At 33.6% G+C, this 19934-nt stretch overlaps 1 protein-coding gene across 1 annotated transcript in view; it reads left to right on the top strand.

The window, feature by feature from the left end:
- robo3 (roundabout 3) overlaps positions 1-19934 on the top strand; it is a 325563-nt gene that overhangs the window by 11452 nt on the left and 294177 nt on the right. The window contains exon 2 of the mRNA XM_074171440.1: positions 4016-4387. Coding sequence (XP_074027541.1) covers positions 4318-4387 — 70 coding nt within the window. The 5' untranslated portion in view covers positions 4016-4317. The remainder of the gene's footprint in view (positions 1-4015; positions 4388-19934) is intronic.

Raw genomic sequence — 19934 nt, 5'->3', positions numbered from 1 at the left:
TCAAATATTTTTTGAATGAAATTTAAATACTAGCAATTTTAGAATGAAAATTCAAACATTACAAAATCATTGAACGACAGTTTACAGAAAATGATCGGTCGAGACTGTTTTAGTTTGTTTAGTTTTCTGGAAATAAATGTTTCTGTCTCAGATTCTGGCTTTGTTTATTGAACAGCTGTTGAAGGTGGTTGGTTTAGAATCTTATCATGTTGTACTCATGACAATGTGTTCTACATGGAACAGTTCTTCAGCAAACATAACATAGCGAATGGAAATTGATTTTTCTCATGCATAAACTTAGTTAAAAGGTTTTCTGACGGTATGTTGCATATTTCTGGGCATAATAATTTCTGACGAGAACAAATTCAAATAATTCATGAATCAACTTTAGAAAACATCTGAATATTTCAAAAAGTTGAAAAACTACGTTACCGAAATTGATTTTGTACAAAAAGTAGCCGGTTCTTTACGGTGTAGTAGCTCTTGACAGCAAATACTTAAAAAATGCACAACCCTGTTGATACCACTTGCAATCGAATTCCGTCAGAGTATCATTCCTCTAACTAAGCTGAAGCATACAACCAACAACAGGTTTGTCGTCGCCCCATCTGCCTGTGAACGAGGTAACCAACTGCATATCCGAAATTTGCCCAATTACTCGTATAAGGAAAGAAAACTTTCACATGTAGTCAGTGGGCATAATTCGATTTTCAATTATCGGAAATCATCGACTTTATGTTGATGATATACACTACCTTGCACTGACGAGTGGCCAAACAGCCCGAAACCGGTCCGCATATGGGGAACATTCACACAACGTTTCAATTGAGAGAGCTTTTAATCGCTGAATGGGCAAATGTACCTCAATAAGACATTGACAATCTCATTTTGTCGATGCACGATAGATGTAGGGCCGTAATAAACAGGCGTGAAGGTCATACTTTGTACTGATTCCAATTTTTTTTGTATTATGATTTTTTTTCGGGGTGCCAAAGAAGAGCCATATTTTTTTTTAGTTTTGCTTAGATGCGCACTCAGTATTTTCGACCATTTAATAAATTTTGTTGTAAGTTACATTCGTTTAATAATCACCCGTCAACTTTTTTTTCCCTAAAGCGATCTAAAAAAAATTATTGCCAATTTTAAAAATATCCCTAGACTTTTCCGATGTGTGTATATTATGCTTGAACATATGAGCATTGTCATGTTATATAGTTTCAAAGGAGCCGTTACATTACCATTGAATAGATCTCTAATTCACTGAGATATGAGAAAATATTTTGAGAGCCAAACAAACCACCTCAAAGCACCTTTTTTTGTTTTCCAATACTTGTACATTTTGAATGAGTGAAGAATTACATACATAAATGGAAAGTGTATACGTGACCACGTTATTTTCTAAATGAGCGCGTAAATCTCATGTAGCAATGATTGGTCATCAAACAAATACCTATCTTGTGTATTTCCTGTTCGAGAATCTTATGAATTGTGTCTTGTCTACAAGTATCTACAAATTTTAATTAATGTTAATATATTCAATTTACTTCCTTCCTTCAATATACCACCACGTTTCCATCATAAATAAAGTATTCAACACATTATTTTTCGTCATAAGTAGAATTTTAACTGAGGTATGTTTCGTCATCGTTGAAAAATTATCTATGAATTCTATTCGTAAGGAATTAAAATAATCTAGAGAATGATTTTATGAATGATTAACAATATTTTATGAAAAATGGATGTTCAGATTTGAATTTGTCAATAAAAAATGGTATGAAAAGAAACAAACCAACAAATAACATTGAACCTTGTTGTTATTGTCATGAGAGAGAGAACTGGATGATAAACACATATTTTTCCAAAAAAATTATGTAACTTTTTTACTTTTGAGTCCAGTATTTCCTACAAAAATCAAAAAAATATATAAATATATGTTTATTTGATAAATTCAACCATCAATTATTTATGAGTAGTAAATTTTCAAGTGTAGGACATACACAATAAAGTATGTGTCAAAATGAAGAAATTCGTATCATAGTAATGTAAATATTTATTAAAATCTGAACTAGTGATATTACTGAAACTTCCCCAAATACCTTCCTGATGAATTTCATCAGTTCGGACTGTTGTCTAATATAGTATAATATGATCTGAAATCTCAGAAAGAACAAATAAAATTGAAAATTCAAATGAATAGCTGAAAATAAAAATTATATCGAGCAAAAAAATCCTGAAATGAAATTATCCAACGACGTCGTGAAGCAACTTGGCTCGGAATCATTCAATTTTCATTTCATTTTAATTGTTTAAATTTTAATTTTTTGCTCGATTTTTATTTCATTGTAATTTCATTTCAGGATTTATTTGTTTGAAGTAATTGTTCTATTCAACTTCTAGATCTATCTCCTCTCCACAATTTTATGGAGAGAGAGGCTAGATGGACTTCATATAGACTTGTGCACATTGCCAATTGCACAAATCAATTTAATGCGCAGTGCAATAGACTGTTGGTTGACATTGGAAGTCACAGCATTCTGGAAATGACCTCTGACTCTAAGCATCCAACTGTCAACTACGAACTGCCTTATAAATTAAGTACTGCTCCGAGTAGAGAGGACTGGATCCTCCGGTTGAAGGAAATATTCAGAGCAGATGGATCAAAAACACCTTCCGGTTCTGGTGCAGGTGTTTTTAGTCGCAGACCCAGGACAGAGATATTTACCTGCCTAGGAACCTATGCGACTGAATTTCAAGCAGAAATATATGCTATTGATTTGTGTGTGGAGAGATTGGAAGAATCCAACCTCATACACAAGGCAATAAAAATATTCTCGGACAGTCAGGCGGCGTTGAACTCTCTTGACTTCTACCGACAACGTCTAAATTGATAGCAAATTGCCAAAAACGAATCTCCTCGATAGGATCTGGTCTGGACTGGATTCTAGTCTGGATTCTTTGCCATACTGGCCTGGAAGGCAATGAGGCTGCTGACTCCTTTGCAAAGGAGGGTGCTGCAAGCAGCTTCATCGGACCAGAACTTGTCATTGGCATCACTTTAGGCTTTGGCAAACAAACATTGAACACCTGGATAGAAAGAAGATTCATGGACTTCTGGCAGAATCTTTCATTTGTTGGACTACAGTAGGAGTAAACTACGATGTCTAACAGGCCTTCTTACAGGACACTGTCATTCGAATCATCATATGCAGAGACTTGGACTGTCGGAAGACAGTGTTTTCGCCTCTGTTTGGAAACAGCAGAGCATATACGTTGTGCCTGCCCCAATGGGGACCGGATCAGGCTTCTAAAGTTCGGCAGAGCCATACTCTCACCATCTGACCTGAAAGACCACTCACCATACAAACTAATCGGCTTCGTTAAGAAACTGGGTTTATTTGGTCGAGCGTGAATAGGTGTGAGCCACAATAAACCTTTGCGGGTTGTGGTGGAGGGTCGAATAGATTCACTCACTTCAGATCTAACCTAACTTAATCTATATTCAGCTATTAACTTTAATTTTCAATTTTATTTGTTCTATCAGGGATTTCAAATCATATTATATTATATTAGACAATGGAAGTCCGAACTGATGAAATAAGTTAGTTCTTGTACATTTAAAATTTTTTGATGTTTTCAAATCTCCATTCTAAAACGTTTTAACAGAATTTCAGAAATGTTTCCATAATTGGCGAGATACAAGATGTTTGCTGTTATTATAAACATTTGATTCAAAGTAATTCATGTTTTTTTTAATTTTATTCAATGAAAAACTGAGGTGAGGTTGACCTATTTTGAATTTTTTCAATAATACTAGTGTTGTTCATAGCATTGTTATGAACAACATGTAATCTTATGTACGTCCTTGTACATGTTCCATTCCATGTGTTGGGAAATAGTTCCTCAATGATCTCCTGTTCAAAGTTACCTCATGTTGCCAATTCTGATAATTCAATCTGTGTATGAACTCTTTTCGTTACTGGAAAAATCATAAATCCAATAAAATCTTAATTTGAAGGCAAAACTGGAAAATAAGGCCATCCATCCTACCGTCAACATTGAACAAATGGATCGCGATAAAACGAGCATATTGATAGTACTAGGAACAAATACAGGTATATCGTCGAAAATGAATGAATAATAAACAAAAGCACAGTAAATATTGACAGAACTCTGATGATTTTTCAATTGTTTTGATTGTACGTTGGAACGAAATCGAGAGACAGTTATGTAGAGTCCAATAAAAATGAGTATTGCGGTGAAAATAGGCTGATTGGTGTGACCATATATCCAGATCAGTTTGTGCCAGGACTTTTCATCATGAAGATGGAGTGGTTAGCGGGTTGCCGACTTTGTTTCCTGGTTATAGCGATGCTGCAGCTTTCTGAAGGTAAGACATTCATTCCTTGAAAAATATCTTTATATTTTTTGCATGCTCCCAAAAAACTTCAGAGTACTTTTCAATACTATGAAGTAGCAGTTCAACAAAATTAACCATATATCATACATGGCTGACGATTACTATGTTTTTTGAGGAGATAACGTCGACTTTGACTGGTTAATTTTTTTCATATGCGGAACTTACTATATATACAATCCCCCCGTAGTTACCACTGTAATAACGTGTTCATCAGCTGGGCTCACCAGTGTAACAACTAGACTTATTCTCATTTATTTGTCACCCTTTGGAAATCCTCTTGCTATGTGATTGCTTTTCCAAATTATTTTGGCAGCTGCTGTCACCGTATGCGGATTTCACCACATCAAATTTTGAATATAAAGGCAATTCCAAAAAAAGGCTTGGATTCGTCCTTCTGCACGAAGAGGTCTTTAGTTGCAGTGAGAAAGATCTTCAGAATCCGTAGTCACTTCTTCCTGAGAGGTTACTCCGTTAAATTTTTGGATAAAAGACAAAGAAAAACACCAAAAAGAAAATAGCAATAACCAAACATATATAACTATTGCTAGGTATTACAGAGTCCTCAATTTCTGATCACATGTACTAGAATACTGGTCTCTCAACACCTGGTTTACCACCTTGCCAGAAAGTTCCTATTATAAATGATTCATACCGAATTCTTTTGAATAACCAGGCACTATCAGCTTACTCAATTTAAGAAACCGCAACCTGATCTGCTACTTTGACACCTTCGAAAGTAAGAAACCTTACAGGTTTGAGTTATTTCAGTAAGTTACCCCTAAAGGTATGCATATGAACATCTACAGATATCAATTACTGAATTCATGGAAATCTCCAGTTTTGCTCTGATAGAACTTGATTCTAGAACAATACCATCAGGTTTGAACATTCATATCTGAAGCAGTAAAGCTATGAGAGCATGACTTCAGTAATTAACTTTTCAGGAGCAGTATTGATGAAGTGATTTAAGCCCCCATATTAGCAACCCCAAACTCAACACAAAGCTAATTTCAACCAGGCCTCAACCTCTGCTTCAGGTCTATGAAACAACTGCAAGTTGCAGAGATTACAGCCACTTGCCTGTATGGGAATTACAGGAGAAATTTCTACTTGTTTTTGCATACAGCACTGCATCTCTAGAACATTCCATTTTCATGACAAAAAATCAACAGCATCAGGGAGGCTGCTGTTTTCACGGAAAAGCAACAAATATACGTCATTCTTGCTTGAAATCTGTCTTTGAACTGTCTGAAAGCCACTTGGAGACTTCAGATGATGAAATTCCTAGTATCCTCTGATATTAACGAATCTTCGGAAATTTGATCAATTGAATGACATAAATGAAAAACACGTTTGTCTAAATACAACTAGTAGATTTTATTTGAACGACCGGTTACGGGTTTGACCTGGGGACAAATCCGAAATTTTCATGTACAATTTGTAATGAACCTTCAGAAAGTGACAAAAAAACAAATAGGCAGATGTTAAACTGGATATTTAAATGCAATTTGCAAGTTTGCTTTCATCAATTAAAAAAAAATACAATCGGCAAATCATACATTATAATTTGAAAATTATTTTTGACATGAGAAGTTAAAAATTTTCATTGGAAACCTGAAAGTTCCTCAATATCGCAAGGAATGAATTTGGTAATGATATTCCGGGTAATTTATAAATATATAATATGAAAATGCTAATATATATGGACGATATAGTTGATCCCCAATGGATGCTGAGAATCATGTTTTCTATAAAATTATTTTCGTGTCCTGAAAACCTCAACATATTTTTGGAAATTAAAAAATGATGTTTTGAGAGTCGGGAATGGCACCTACTTTGTTTTATATTTGGTGCCAAACGTTGTGAAAGCCTAATTGATATGGATGAAGAGATATGAAAATAAACTGTCTCTCAAGAATTTATGTTTGCAATCTATCGTTCCGCTTTATGAACATAAGAAACTACTACGAACACCAAAATATGGGAAATTTCAACTCAGTGATATACGTACTCCTACCTTCCGCTAATTCTGCATGAAATATATTATTGGTGTCCATCGAAAACAGTAAAATATATACTACGTGATTAAATTACCCAGTTACTGCCGAAATCGTTTCCATTAATCTCAGAATTATTCTTAAATAGTGATAGTCAATTTGAATTCTTTATTAGAGTTTTTTTAACTTCACGAGTTTTTGGAATGTAAGACGAAAATATATTTGGAAATTGTTGCATACATCTGTGGAAACTGGTAACATTATTTAACAGACACTGTTCAGGAATAGTCAATAACAAAGGCAATGTTATTGTTTTAGCCCATATTGCCTTTACTTCAACCCATGCAGATTTTGACTAAGTTTTCCCAAGCATTAGAAATGAGTCATACAATTTCATAATTTCATCGTTATATATATATATATATATATATATATATATATATATATATATATATATATATATATATATATATATATATAAACAAGCAGTAGCTTGTTTTTCAGGAATATGCAGAACATTTATATGGCGTATTTAATTTTTTGACAATGGAACTAACTTCTTTCATAGATGAGGAGGTTAACCAAATCTCAAAACTGTATGAGTGGAGTAAGCAGCCAGATTCTTCAAAGTAGGAACCGATGTGCTATATTCGAATCTGATGCAACTTTTTATATTTTTTGGAGCCGTTACTCATCAGCCCACACAACAGGAAGGTATCAGGCTGTTTCATAACCTCAATTTTGAAAGTGTAAAAAGCACGCACCATATGCCCATTTGCAAATTTTTTTGGATGACTTAGGATGACTAAGTCGTCTGCATAGCCCAGTGCTTTATACCCATTACGGTCTAGGAGACAAAGCAGCTCGTCCATTACAAGGTTCCATAACTGTTAGTAATGTTATGTAGCTGTAGGCTACTGCTACTGTTAGTAGCTGTAGGCTACTAACAGCTGCTATTTTTCGGAATGTAAAGGAGGAAACAGGAGTTTGTTAATACCTTTGAATCAGCAAATTTTTCTTTATAGTTTCACTCAGTTCGTAATTCAATACAAATTCAAAGAGTATTTTATTTCTCTCTGATATTATTCATTGTTGTAATACCAAAAATATTTCAGGGTAAAGATACAAAATTGAAAGACCTATTCTCATTTGGGATATTCAACACATGGGTTATTATAAAAAGGAGTTGGCTGAGAACAAGTTCACGTAAAAACCATGAGAATACTTAAACCAACGTTCTTGAAGGTTTCTACCTCCTACAATCTGGAAAAAAATCAAAGATTCAGACGTGAAAATCTACCTTCGTCTTCGTAGACAGAAGACGGAGTTTCTCCTTCAATCGCTCAATTTTTAAACGCCCCCGCCAAGTTGTCAAAGAACCTTTCAATTATTTATTCTGACTCGATTTTTCAACCGGTACATTTTTCCATAAGAGCCCAATAGGAACGCAAATGACTATTGCTATCAGTCAATAATGAATAATTTTTAATGAAGCCAACAAATGAGAGCACCTTTCATTATTTTGGAAAACCTTTCTTGGGGTTCTGAAATAACAACATTTGTGTGGCCTAAGACGGTCCTGATGAATGACTGATGACTACCAGACGATCTTTCTTACTATTATTCAATAGAAACCCTCACTTCATTAATCTTTCACTTCCAAATTTTGATTAATGTATGTTGACTTTTAATGCTGAGAATAATGGATGAACAATGCAAGTATTAATTTCGAATGTACCACTAATGAAAAAAAAAACAGAACGGTGTAACTGAGAGCTGAAATCAGGAATGTTTAAAAGTTTCGGAAATGTTTGGGTATGGCCTTGAATATAATTATTATTGTTCTCAAAAAATAATAATCGGACTTCTATTGTCTAATAGGATACATTATGATTTGAAATATCTGAAAGAACAAATTAAATTGGAAATTATAATCAAAAATAACAATTATATTGAGCGATAAACCGTGAAATTAATTCAGACTTGAATAAAAATACCGCTTTCGAACGCTATCACCTATCCCCTCCCCGCTTTACCGGTTTAGTAGAGGTTGACCGTTTTTCCGCTAGATTTGAGGTTTTTATATATTACTTGGCTGTATGCGTCGCTGGACAACATATCGCATATGCAGCTTCTTTGAATTTCTTCTTGAACCAGTGTTCCTCCTTGTAGATGATCTCAGCTTGGGACTACTTGATGTTATGTTGATGAATCAAAACATGCTATACAATTTCTGATTCGTTGGTTTCTCCTCGCTGTGTGTGTTTCTTGTGCTCGGCAATGCGAACTTCCAATGCTCTCTCTCTCTCTTAGTTTCATCGATGTATGATTCTCCGCAATTCTTGGAGTCCGCATTTAGTGGCCTGGATTTCATGCGTCTGCTACGGATGGTGTTTCAGGATCTGAAGCAGGTTCCGATGTTGTACGTGAACCCAATTCTTTTTATCCTTCCCGAAAATCCTCTGATGTAGGGAAGCACAAGTACTGGTTGTAGCGGCTTCTCTTCCTTGTGGAGCTCTTGCTATCTTCTAGCTGAAGCCTGTTCTACCATCACTCTGGAGTAACCATTCCGTTGAAGGTCATTTTTGATGATGGCTGGTTCCTTCTCGGGACCTTCCTCCGTATTACAAAACCCGAAAGCACGGTCTACTAGGGTCTTGATGATTCCTCTTTGGTGGATTGATGGTGGTTGGATCCATGATTCAGATACTCTCTCGTTTGAGTGGGTTCCCGGTAAACAGATGTTGTCCTCTTACTGTTGTTACTCTTCACTATACTTCTAAAAATGGCAAATCCTTGTGGATTTCCTTCTCCATTCTGAAGTTTTTTTTCTCCAATAACAGATTAGTTTTGGTTCTCTGGAGGGTATGAAGATTCAGTAGTGGTAAACAACTTTGGTTATTTCGTGGATTGTTTCATCATCAGCATTTTCTCTTGATAGTATCTGCTCTCTCATTGCCTTATATTCTGATGCGAGTTGGGTTATGAATAAATTAACCATTGAAGTTTGTCCTATGAATAATTACTAATGTTGAATAATTTCGACTCCAAACAACGTATATTTATTAACGCCAATTGAGTTCAGTGAAATTGTTTCAGAAAAATGTGAAAGTTAAACTGAAAATGTATTCAACAGTTTCATATTCAGAACTCCGGAGTGAGTTGAAATCCAAAAAAGTTTTTAATTGCGTTCAAATCATTGAAATCACACACTAGATTCAAAAAAATTCTGAATTCATGTAATTGGATTACTCCAATTGTGTTAAATTTCACCAAACGAAATCGATAATCGCCCTGCTTCATACACGAAAGCCGTCGAAGCAAAGAGCTCTTTGAAGTACTGGAGCCACCCGTTTCCATTAGTAAAATCGAAATGTCCAGTCAGATCACACGAATACTCGTAGAAGGCGAGCAGATAAACTTATTCCCGTGTCCTCTAACCACGATTTCACCGAGCAACCACAAATATTTGGAAGTTAGCATCTGTGTTTGTTCTTCGAATTGAATTTTTAATTATTAACAGAAACATAAATCAAAAGCATCGTAAACGATGTTATTGACTGACGCTTCTGCGTATTCTTGAACAAATATTTAATGATACATACATTTGCTGCTAACGAAGATGGACGACTTTCTTTTATTTGTCAAATGGAAGGATGCGGTAGGTAGGAATGACAAGAAATCGATAGAGCCACGCGTCTCTACAGGATGATCCTCGTGTGCATATTTTACGCAGCAGTGAGTTGCTTAGGGTGAAGCACTTACGGTTCAGGATTGATAGACTGCAATTTGTCTGACGTGGTTTTCTGAAATACGAGGTTTGTTCCAGAATTATGGTTTGGAAGGTCTTTCTTATAAAATTACTCGATAATAACAGTGGATGGAGACATTTACAACATCTCAGGAAAATTTGTAGGAAGAAGTACAGCTAGCTCACCCTGTGCATGTCTAGAAGTTCACATACTTTACATGAAACAAGAATGAAAGAGCGGGAAATTCAAAATTCAAAATTTTAGTACAAAAATGTATAATTTTCGCAAAATAGACAACCGGCAGAAGATAATTAATGTCAAATGGAAACACTATTATACACAATTCAGATTCGTTTCTGTACATGGGGATCTCGTAAACGATAAGAGATAGAGATTCGGGTAGATAGGTCTGTAAAATACGAAAAGTTGCGTATTTTAGAGACCTATTCAATGATATAAAGAAATCCAATATAAGTAGCTCTTTTGGTTCTGGAGATATAAAGGAAAAAAAAATCCCAAATTATTTTTTTGCCTATATCTTCTATATTCGCAGACATATTGAAAATCTGTTCACATTTTGCTATTGGCACTTGATGTGGGCTCTCAGAATATATCCATGAATCTTTTATACAGGGTATCATCTGACTTGGGCCACCCCCATCTTTGAATTTTTGAACGCGAACCTGTATTTTTTGTTGTAGTTTTTGGATCGTAGACGTTCACTTCATACTGAGAAATTAAATTAAATTTCATATTTCGAGATTTTTCGGTAATATTCGATTATAATTGTGTGAATTATTCCCTTTTCAATTACGACCCTGGAAATTGGTTGACTGAGGTGAATAAAAACACAATAGCAACTTTCACGTCTCCCTATGTATTGTAGAGTTTTTTGAGAGTTTTTTTTTCATTTTTAGGTACCTATTCATATTTTTTCCATTGCTCTGAGCGTTTTCTACAATAAACTTCGAATAAAAAACCTTTTATGATTATCTGAAACATACCTACAACAAATATATATTATATGTGTTTTGATGAGCAGAAAAAAAATGGTAGCAATAATAACATCCGAAACGAAAACTATAATTATAATTGAAATTGAAATGAAGTAAATAATTTATGTACACAAAAAAATTAATTGTAAAATAAATGTTCGAATTGGAGTCCTTCCATTTCGAGACAAATGATGGGACAATAAGTTGGTCTGCAAGATCACCAAATCTCACTATTTTGGAATAGTAAGGAAGGAAGGAATAGAAATGAAATGGAAGGACTCCAATTGGAACATTTATTGCGCAAATAATTTTTTTGGGAAACTATATAAATTACTTCATTTCAATTTTCATTACAATTATAGTGTTCGTTTCGGATGTTATTATTGCTATCATTTGTTTTTCTGCTTATTAAAACAAATATAATATATTTTTGATGCAGAAATGTTTCAAATAATCATAAAAAGTTTTCTTATTCGAAGTTCATTGTAGAAAACGCTCAGAGCAATGGAAAAATATGAATAGGTACCTAAAAATGGAAAAAAAAACTCTCAAAAAACTATACGATACATAGGAAGACGAGAAAGTTGCTATTGTGTTTTTATTCAACTCAGTCAACCAATTTTCAGGGCCGTAATTTTAAAGGGAATAATTCACACAATTATAATCGAATATTACCAAAAAATCCCGAAATATAAAATTGAATTCAATTTCTCAGTATGAAGTGAACGTCTACGATCCAAAAACTTCAACAAAAAATACAGGTCCATATTTAAAAATTCAAAGATGGGGGTGGCCCAAGTCAGATGACACCCTGTATAAAAGATTCATGGATAAATTCTGAGAGCCCACATCAAATGCCAATAGCAAAATGTGGACAGATTTTCAATATGTCTGCGAATAAAGGAGATATAGGCAATAAAATAATTTGGAATTTTTTGGTTTTTCCTGTATATCTTCAGAACCAAAAGAGCTATATTCGATTTCTTCACATCATTGAATGGGTCTCAATACACAACTTTGCCATAATTCAACCGACACTCTATCCCACGTGATCCCTATGTACAGACATGATTTGAATAGCCCTGTATGTGTTAAATAAAATTGGAAGAGACATCATGTAATTGTTGTAAATGTTTAGAAATAATGAAAAGTTTGAAAATGATAGTTGTAAACCGTTTCCCTTGTACAAGTATGAAATGATGCTAACGAAAAATGTATATGTTTAGACATAAGTGAGGTTGAATATGTATTTAAATATATATTAAGGAAAGATGTATCTAAATTCAGAAATAAGTAGCAAACTTGTAGAGGAAATAGTGTTTGAGATATCAAAGTTGGAAATTTGAAGTTACAGAAATTGATAGTCAGTGACTAAGGAAAGTAGATAATTTTCAACTTTTTTATCGACAAAACATTCTTCTCGAGGCGACGAAAAGAGACGCCACGCCAAATCATTTCTCCCAGAATTTAATTTGAAATAATAGAAAAGTTAGTAGATATTGAATAAATATATTGAAAAAGAACATTTGGAAGAAGTTCATAAACTGATAGTGCGTTCCAAAATTCTTAGTACCTACTTAGTTCGGTTTAGAACATTATCTAGCATAATTTGCTATTCACACTCGTTAATTTATGTTTATAATTTAGATTTTACATTATATTAAACTGTTTCATTTTTCTATTGTCAGTTGCGTCTTTCCAAAATATATTCACAGGTACACCTGAAATTTAGATTGTTTTTGGGTAAGTAATATTTCTGTTAGAGCCTGAATCCATCTGAGGTGTTGAGAAAAATCTCAATGCATTGAGTTTTAGGGATTTCAACCCAACAAAAGAGTCTAGCCGAGTAAATTTTTTTATTTCATTGAACAAAAACAACTATAATAACAATAATAATAATAACCCATTTATTATACTTCATAGACAGCAATTTGTCTGACTTTTTTTTCTAAACAACGAGGTTTCTTCCAGAATTATGATTTGGTAGGTCTTTATCTCATAAGTTTTTTGGTATCACCTTTTCTGTTATATAACATTGGCACAAATCCGCAAACAGATACAGAAAAACTTACAAGGCCACGTCGTTGAAAAATTTTGGTTTTCCCGGTAGATTCAATCAGATCCTCCGTAACAAAAGCATATGGAACAAAGTGTCGTAGGAAGGAAACGAAATTGAAACAAAAACGAGATTAATTATAGCACCATTCTTTCAGGGCATAAAAAATCACCGCTCATTCAAATCTTATCTGCCGAAAAACCTAAATTAAGCCCACGTACAATGAAGGACCGCCATCCAGGCTCAAAATATCATTAAACTATACTGGAACGGCAACAACTCCTGTCAGTAATTGATGATCATCATTGTCTCGTCTAGTTCGGGATGAGTATCTTTCTCTAAACATAGATGAGACCGATACAAATTACGCAGACACTCAGTAGACTCGTTACAGTTGAATAATGTACCCGGATTTATATGCGCGGTTCTCGATTCGGCAATTGAATCCATGTATTGGCTATAAATATGATTTGTCCTTTGTGAATTTCGGTTGTAGGATTACTGGCAACGAAAATTATTAGACCACAAACAGATGTATTGCAGCGTGGACGGCAATGGTGTCAAACGGTTTGATTCCGTTTGGAAATGTGACGACTGGATTGATTTGGAGTAACTTTATTTTCAGTATTCTACTGTCATGATTAGTGAATGAAAAAAGTATGAAACCCGCTACGTACATTCTATTAGCGATTTTAAATTTTTGTATGTTAGTTCATCCGTTTCGAGCAAATGTTCACCATTTCAACTGTTTAGCATGTATAGTTTGTTGGTGAGAGGTATAAAAGTTACAAAAGTTTTGCTGTTCGGCGATTTTCTGCCATCGAAAAAAACAATCGCCATCAAATGTTGTGTAGCGAATGTAATGAAGTGCTTAAAACACTTGAAATGTTGACAGTTGCATACAGTGATTGTACTCTGAGTCAGAAACATGTTTACGGGTGAAACAAGGTCGAGAAGATATGATCGACGACGCTCGCCCTGGACGACCCAGCACAACAACCGATGAAAATGTTTAGAAAGTGAAAAAAATTGTTATGGAGAATCGTCGAATCACTATTAGAGAAGTTGCTGAGGATGTGGAAGTCATTTGTGCTTCTCTGTGGTGCCAAGAAAACAGCTCCAGGGAATTGATAATCATTTTGGCAGTCATTCAGCTAGAGAAAAACGCGAGACAGAACCTCAGTTCATTTGTAGAAAAATAATTTAGGGATTCAAAGAAGACTGCCGAAAACCTAAACGGTTCACGGCGGAGTAAATATATATATATATATATATATATATATATATATATATATATATATATATATATATATATATATATATATATATTTATGACATAAAAACTTGGCAAGTTGACACACCAATAGGTGGTTCCACTTATGTTTCGCTTGCGTTTACGCAGCTATTTTTATCAAGTACTTTTTTGGTTTGTCTCATTTTGTCTTTAATCGAGGACCGCCTGCCCGGTACTGACGATGTCCAATAGGCTGAAACAGCTGTCTACCGGTGGGTAAGCAGCAATTGAGAAAGTGTACTCTTTTAACAATATATTCCAATCGTTTCGACAATGTATACTGTCATTCTCAGGAAAAACTACAATGATAGAACATAAGACTAATTGATATTGTACAGTTGAAAATTATGTACTTACTTTGTCATCGAGGTTGGACTGAGTGATGTTTAAAATAATTTTTGTTATTATTTGATTTTAATGTTGAACTTGGATTTGAGAAAATGGAAAACATTGAAATTAGTTTGGATAGTGATTCAAGATTGATTATAGTTACACATCAAACAATTAAAGATATAAACGTCAAATTTGGTAAAATTATTGTGAATCTAATGAATTGATTCCTTTTTATTTAATTCTAAAATTCTGATTTTGTACCAGGCCGGTACATGTGATCACAAAATAGGTTATAAAACTAATTTTGAATGAAAATGGAGAAAAAGAAATAAATGACATGACAGTTCAGAAAACAATTACATTGTTGGATTCAGTATTGCTAAACTTTCATCCTATACAGGAATGCCAATTTGATTATGATTATTTTATGTACTATACTCTAATAAAGATGAATTTTCGAAATTATGAAAAAAAATTTCAATTTGTAGCAATAACTGGATTGTGATATGAAAGACATTTCAAGAAAAAGTCTTTTTGTAAGGTTAGTTTCTTTTGATAAAATGTTTACATTATTATTTTTCATATTATGCCCTGTTTGATTAACATGTTCGCCTAAGGCACATCTATGTGGGACTAATCTGCTATCGCTTTTATGTGAGGTAATTCGGTCTTTCAAATTTCTGGAAGTTTGACCAATGTATATGCTATCCCTTGTCAAAATTGTGATAAGCTTCTGAATGAACACAACTGAATAGAGAAACCATATTCAAGCTTGCTGAAGTTTGATACTGAATCAATACCAAATTATTGAAAACAATCAATTTAAAAAAAAATAATCATGACTCCAACCACGATTTTACGCATTTCTTATATGACATTTTGATATGAACAAATGACCTTTATCCTGGCAAGCAAAATTGTAATTGAAACTTTCAATTACATAATTAAACTTGCACGTGTCTCAACCCCTGATTATTATCATGATATTAAAACTTGTTGGAGTTGGTGTTGGTAGGAGTTCGTTTTATATGACATTTAGCATATGAAATGAGTATCCAGAAGTTCTTCAGACATTGTAGTCTCATTCTATATCTACAAGAGAACTGTTGTTACATAGTAATACGATATCAATTTTGAGAATGATATTTCTCTTGATATTTCTCTTATAGATGATCACTTTGTGATCTAAACACGTGTCGAGGTGTTAAAATAACGGTTTGGTGTTGGGAAAAAACTCCAGTGATATAGAGTAACTTTTTTATTGAAAACTTAGTTTAATAGCACAGGAATTATCAAATAACAACCAGATTCTTGATTTCTCATCATTCTAGAAGAGAAGGTTTCACACCTTTTTCTTTTGAATTTTGAAATCATAGTATTGATTGAAGCTATACCCATCTGCCAGAATATGGTTTCCAAATATCAAGTTGCTCTTTTCATTCAAAAATCACCTCTTTACTGTGTTATCATTTTTGAAAATGTTCTCTTAGATTGATGGATCTAGGTCAGCTCACACGGGATATGTTCAAAAAATAATAGGATTTTATAAGTTTCATGGATTTGGAGAGTAAAATTCTTTTTTTTTTTTCAATTATATCGATATACATGATAGATAGATAGATAAATATACTTTGTTGTAATATATTATATAATAATATTATATCTTAAGAATCATAAGTGTTAGCGAAATTTTGTACTACAGATGAAATATTTAAATATTTTCAATTACCCGTGATTCAGTACAGGAAAAAGTTTTGAACGAAACGGAAGATACATTTCAAAATCTAATTCCATTATTTGAAAGCAAACCAAAATATGGATTTCAACAATGAAAACTTTATCGTAAATTGTACACCTGAAAAATTTAGTTACTCAAATATTTCAAAAAATTGAAAAATTAGAATTAAGGTGCTTGACATACATATCAAATCAAAAGATTGATTTGAAAAATAAAATTATTCACTGAAAAAATATTTTTAGTCCATTAATATTTTGAAAGAAATTTCAAATCAAAGCATCAAAACTGAACTGTTTTTTGAAATAATTACTGCAAATTTTCTCTTTACTTCGAAACAAATTTTACAACTGTCCGCCCTCTGTTGGAGACTTACTGCATCTCATTATTACTATAGAATTTAAGACCTCAAACCAATGCTCAACCTTTATTATGTTGTTTGAGAGGAATTTCACGCCGTCTTATGCGCCGTCTGTTAAAGATTCATAATACTATAGTGAAACGAATAATGATTGAGAGTAAAACGCGTTGTCATATCTAAATTTTACGTTACCAGTTTATAGCAGAATCAAAATATAGTAAGCAGTAGAGTTGTAGGTTGTGGCAAATTATAGATAATACACAATACTAGTACGATTAAGAGGTATTATTTATGACAAAAATTAGTAATGAGCTTGTAATGAGTAATACTTATACATTTCCTGATTACTGATCAGTTAAAATTCATTATTTTTTGTATAGTGTTAGATATTTATTACAACTAGTGGCAACGCTGTACGCAACGATATTTCTGTCTTTGTCACTTTACCGTAACTTCCATCTCATCGTTGCAGTCCTCACTAATGTATTTGCAGCCATGAGCGTATCATTGGTTTGTGAATTATACAGCGTGAATTGTACGTTTTACAGTCAAGTTAGTCAGCAATCGACGTGTTGTGATAACAATTGGTGAAAATAATAGTGCTAATAAATGTGTAAGCGTTACATAATTATATTTCTACACCGTTCTCAAACTACTCAAAAAATGGGAGACATGGTCGGGCCTTCCAAGTCGAAAAAGGTAAAACGGTCGGAGTCTCGGTCAGTAAGAGAAAAACAAATTGTACTGCGAGTATTTCACTATCTTGAAAGAGATCATCAACCACCAAAAGATGACTTTGTGCATATGTGCTGTAATTCTACGTGTGTACCTCCGAATAACCAACCGGGCATTTCTACATCATTAAGTTCCACAATTACAAAAGATAAATAAGTTGATATGTGCTCTGATTATACCGGTGTACCAACATCATCGATTTACAAAATACTAAGAGAAGCAGAAATTCATGGGGACGTACAAACGCCAAAAACTAGTAGCGGACGAAAAAAAATCACAGTTGATGAAGAAGCCAAAACCAGTATACGCAGAACTATTCACAGTTTCTTTTTCAGAAATGAGCTGCCCACACTACAAACAGTTCTGGAGGCACTTAGCGATCATGAATTGGTCCCAAAAATGAGTAAAGAAACTTTTAGGAAACTTGTACACGTACGGAAAAGTTGACAGAAAAAGCATTCTCATTGAACATCAAGAAATAATAGCGTAGAGAAGAAACTATCTAAGAAAAATTGACGAATTTCGGAAGCTCAAAAAAAATTGTACTTCATGGACGAGACATGGGTTAACCAAGGACATACGGTCAAAAAAGTATGGCAGGATGGTAATATAACAAGTGCACGACAAGCCTTTATTGAAGGTTTGTCAGTTGGGTTAAAACAGACATCTGGAAAAGATAGTCGTCTGATAGTTACGCATATAAGAAGCGACAGTGGATTTTTACCAAATGGTGAATTAATATTTAAAACTAAGAAAACAGGCGACTATCATGAAAAGATGAATGCGGAGGTGTTTGAAAAATGGTTTGAAGGCATCATTTAACTTGTGGAACCTGGGTCTGTCATCGTCATGGACAATGCCCCATACCATAGTCGACATTTAGAACAATTGCCGAAACAATCATGGAAAAAAGCAGCAATTCAATAATGGTTAATTAATAAGAACATCCAATATAACAAAGGTAGTTTAAAGGCAGAACTACTTCAGCTAACAAGATTACACACAGACAAATATAAAAAATTCGTAGTGGTTGAAATGGCGTTAAGTCGTACCATACCACTGCGAATTAAACCCAATAGAATTAATCTGGGCGCAAGTAAAAGGTTATATGGCACGAGAAAACAAATTAGTGGACGTGCAACATCACCTACAAGAAGCTATTCGAACTGTTTCTGCAGAAGACTGGAAGAAATGCATGCAGCATGTTTTAAAAGAGGAGCAAAAGATGTGGGACGTAGACGTATTGAACACAATATTGAACCAATCATAATTCACTTTGATGATAGCGGTAGCAACAGTGACGAATCTGAGGTTGAAGATTAGACGAAAATTTGTACATTTACATTTATATTATATTCTATTATCAAAAATTTGTAATTTGTATTTTCTAGTACCCCTGACGATGAGTTTAAGTTACTCGAAAGCTTCAGAATAGTTATAAAGAGTTCACTTATCAATTGCTATATATATCTTATCTTATACTTATCAATATATATATATATATATATATATATATATATATATATATATATATATATATATATATATATAGATACAGAGATATAGATATTATTGAGTGTGTATGATATAAATCAAAAGGAGGAAATCGTGGACATGACACTCAAGAAATATGGAGGCAAACCGCGGACACGTGTTTCTGGCTATTGGCCTCATCAGCGCGGTGCAGCCAATTGCAAAGGTGGACAACAACTGGTTACCAAAAATGGAAAAAAAAAACATCACATATACACGGTGTCACCAACAGGAGCCAACCGCACATTTGTGGTTTTGCGGTTTGCCTCCATATTTCTTGAGTGTCATGTCCACGATTTCCTCCTTTTGATTTATATATATATACATATATATATATATATATATATATATATATATATATATATATATATATATATATATATATTGTGTTTTTTATTAATATTGTTGATTTATTTGGTACCTACTATAATTACCACGATTATTACTCCGTTTTCATAAGGCCCACCTAATGACTACAACGATTAGGTAAATTACGATATTGCAAAGTTTTAATGAAATAAATAAAAAAATATGCTCTCAATAATATATGAATACATTCATAGTAAAAATCATGGATCAGATGCAGTCTTCATACTTAATTTGTCGGGAATGTTTGACTAGATGCTGTTGAGCCGACTAAATATCAAAATAATTCATTATAGAACAATAACAAAGACTAAGCTATCATTAATTAATCTATAAATAAACCGCGTTCCACAATTCCGC

Source organism: Leptinotarsa decemlineata, unplaced genomic scaffold, assembly GCF_025532065.1.
Source record: "Leptinotarsa decemlineata unplaced genomic scaffold, Ldec_3_MD MMD2_tig00000010_RagTag_RagTag, whole genome shotgun sequence".
NCBI lineage: Eukaryota > Metazoa > Arthropoda > Insecta > Coleoptera > Chrysomelidae > Leptinotarsa > Leptinotarsa decemlineata.
Note: the sequence above shows the minus strand (reverse complement) of the source record. Positions and strands in the feature narration are given on the sequence as shown.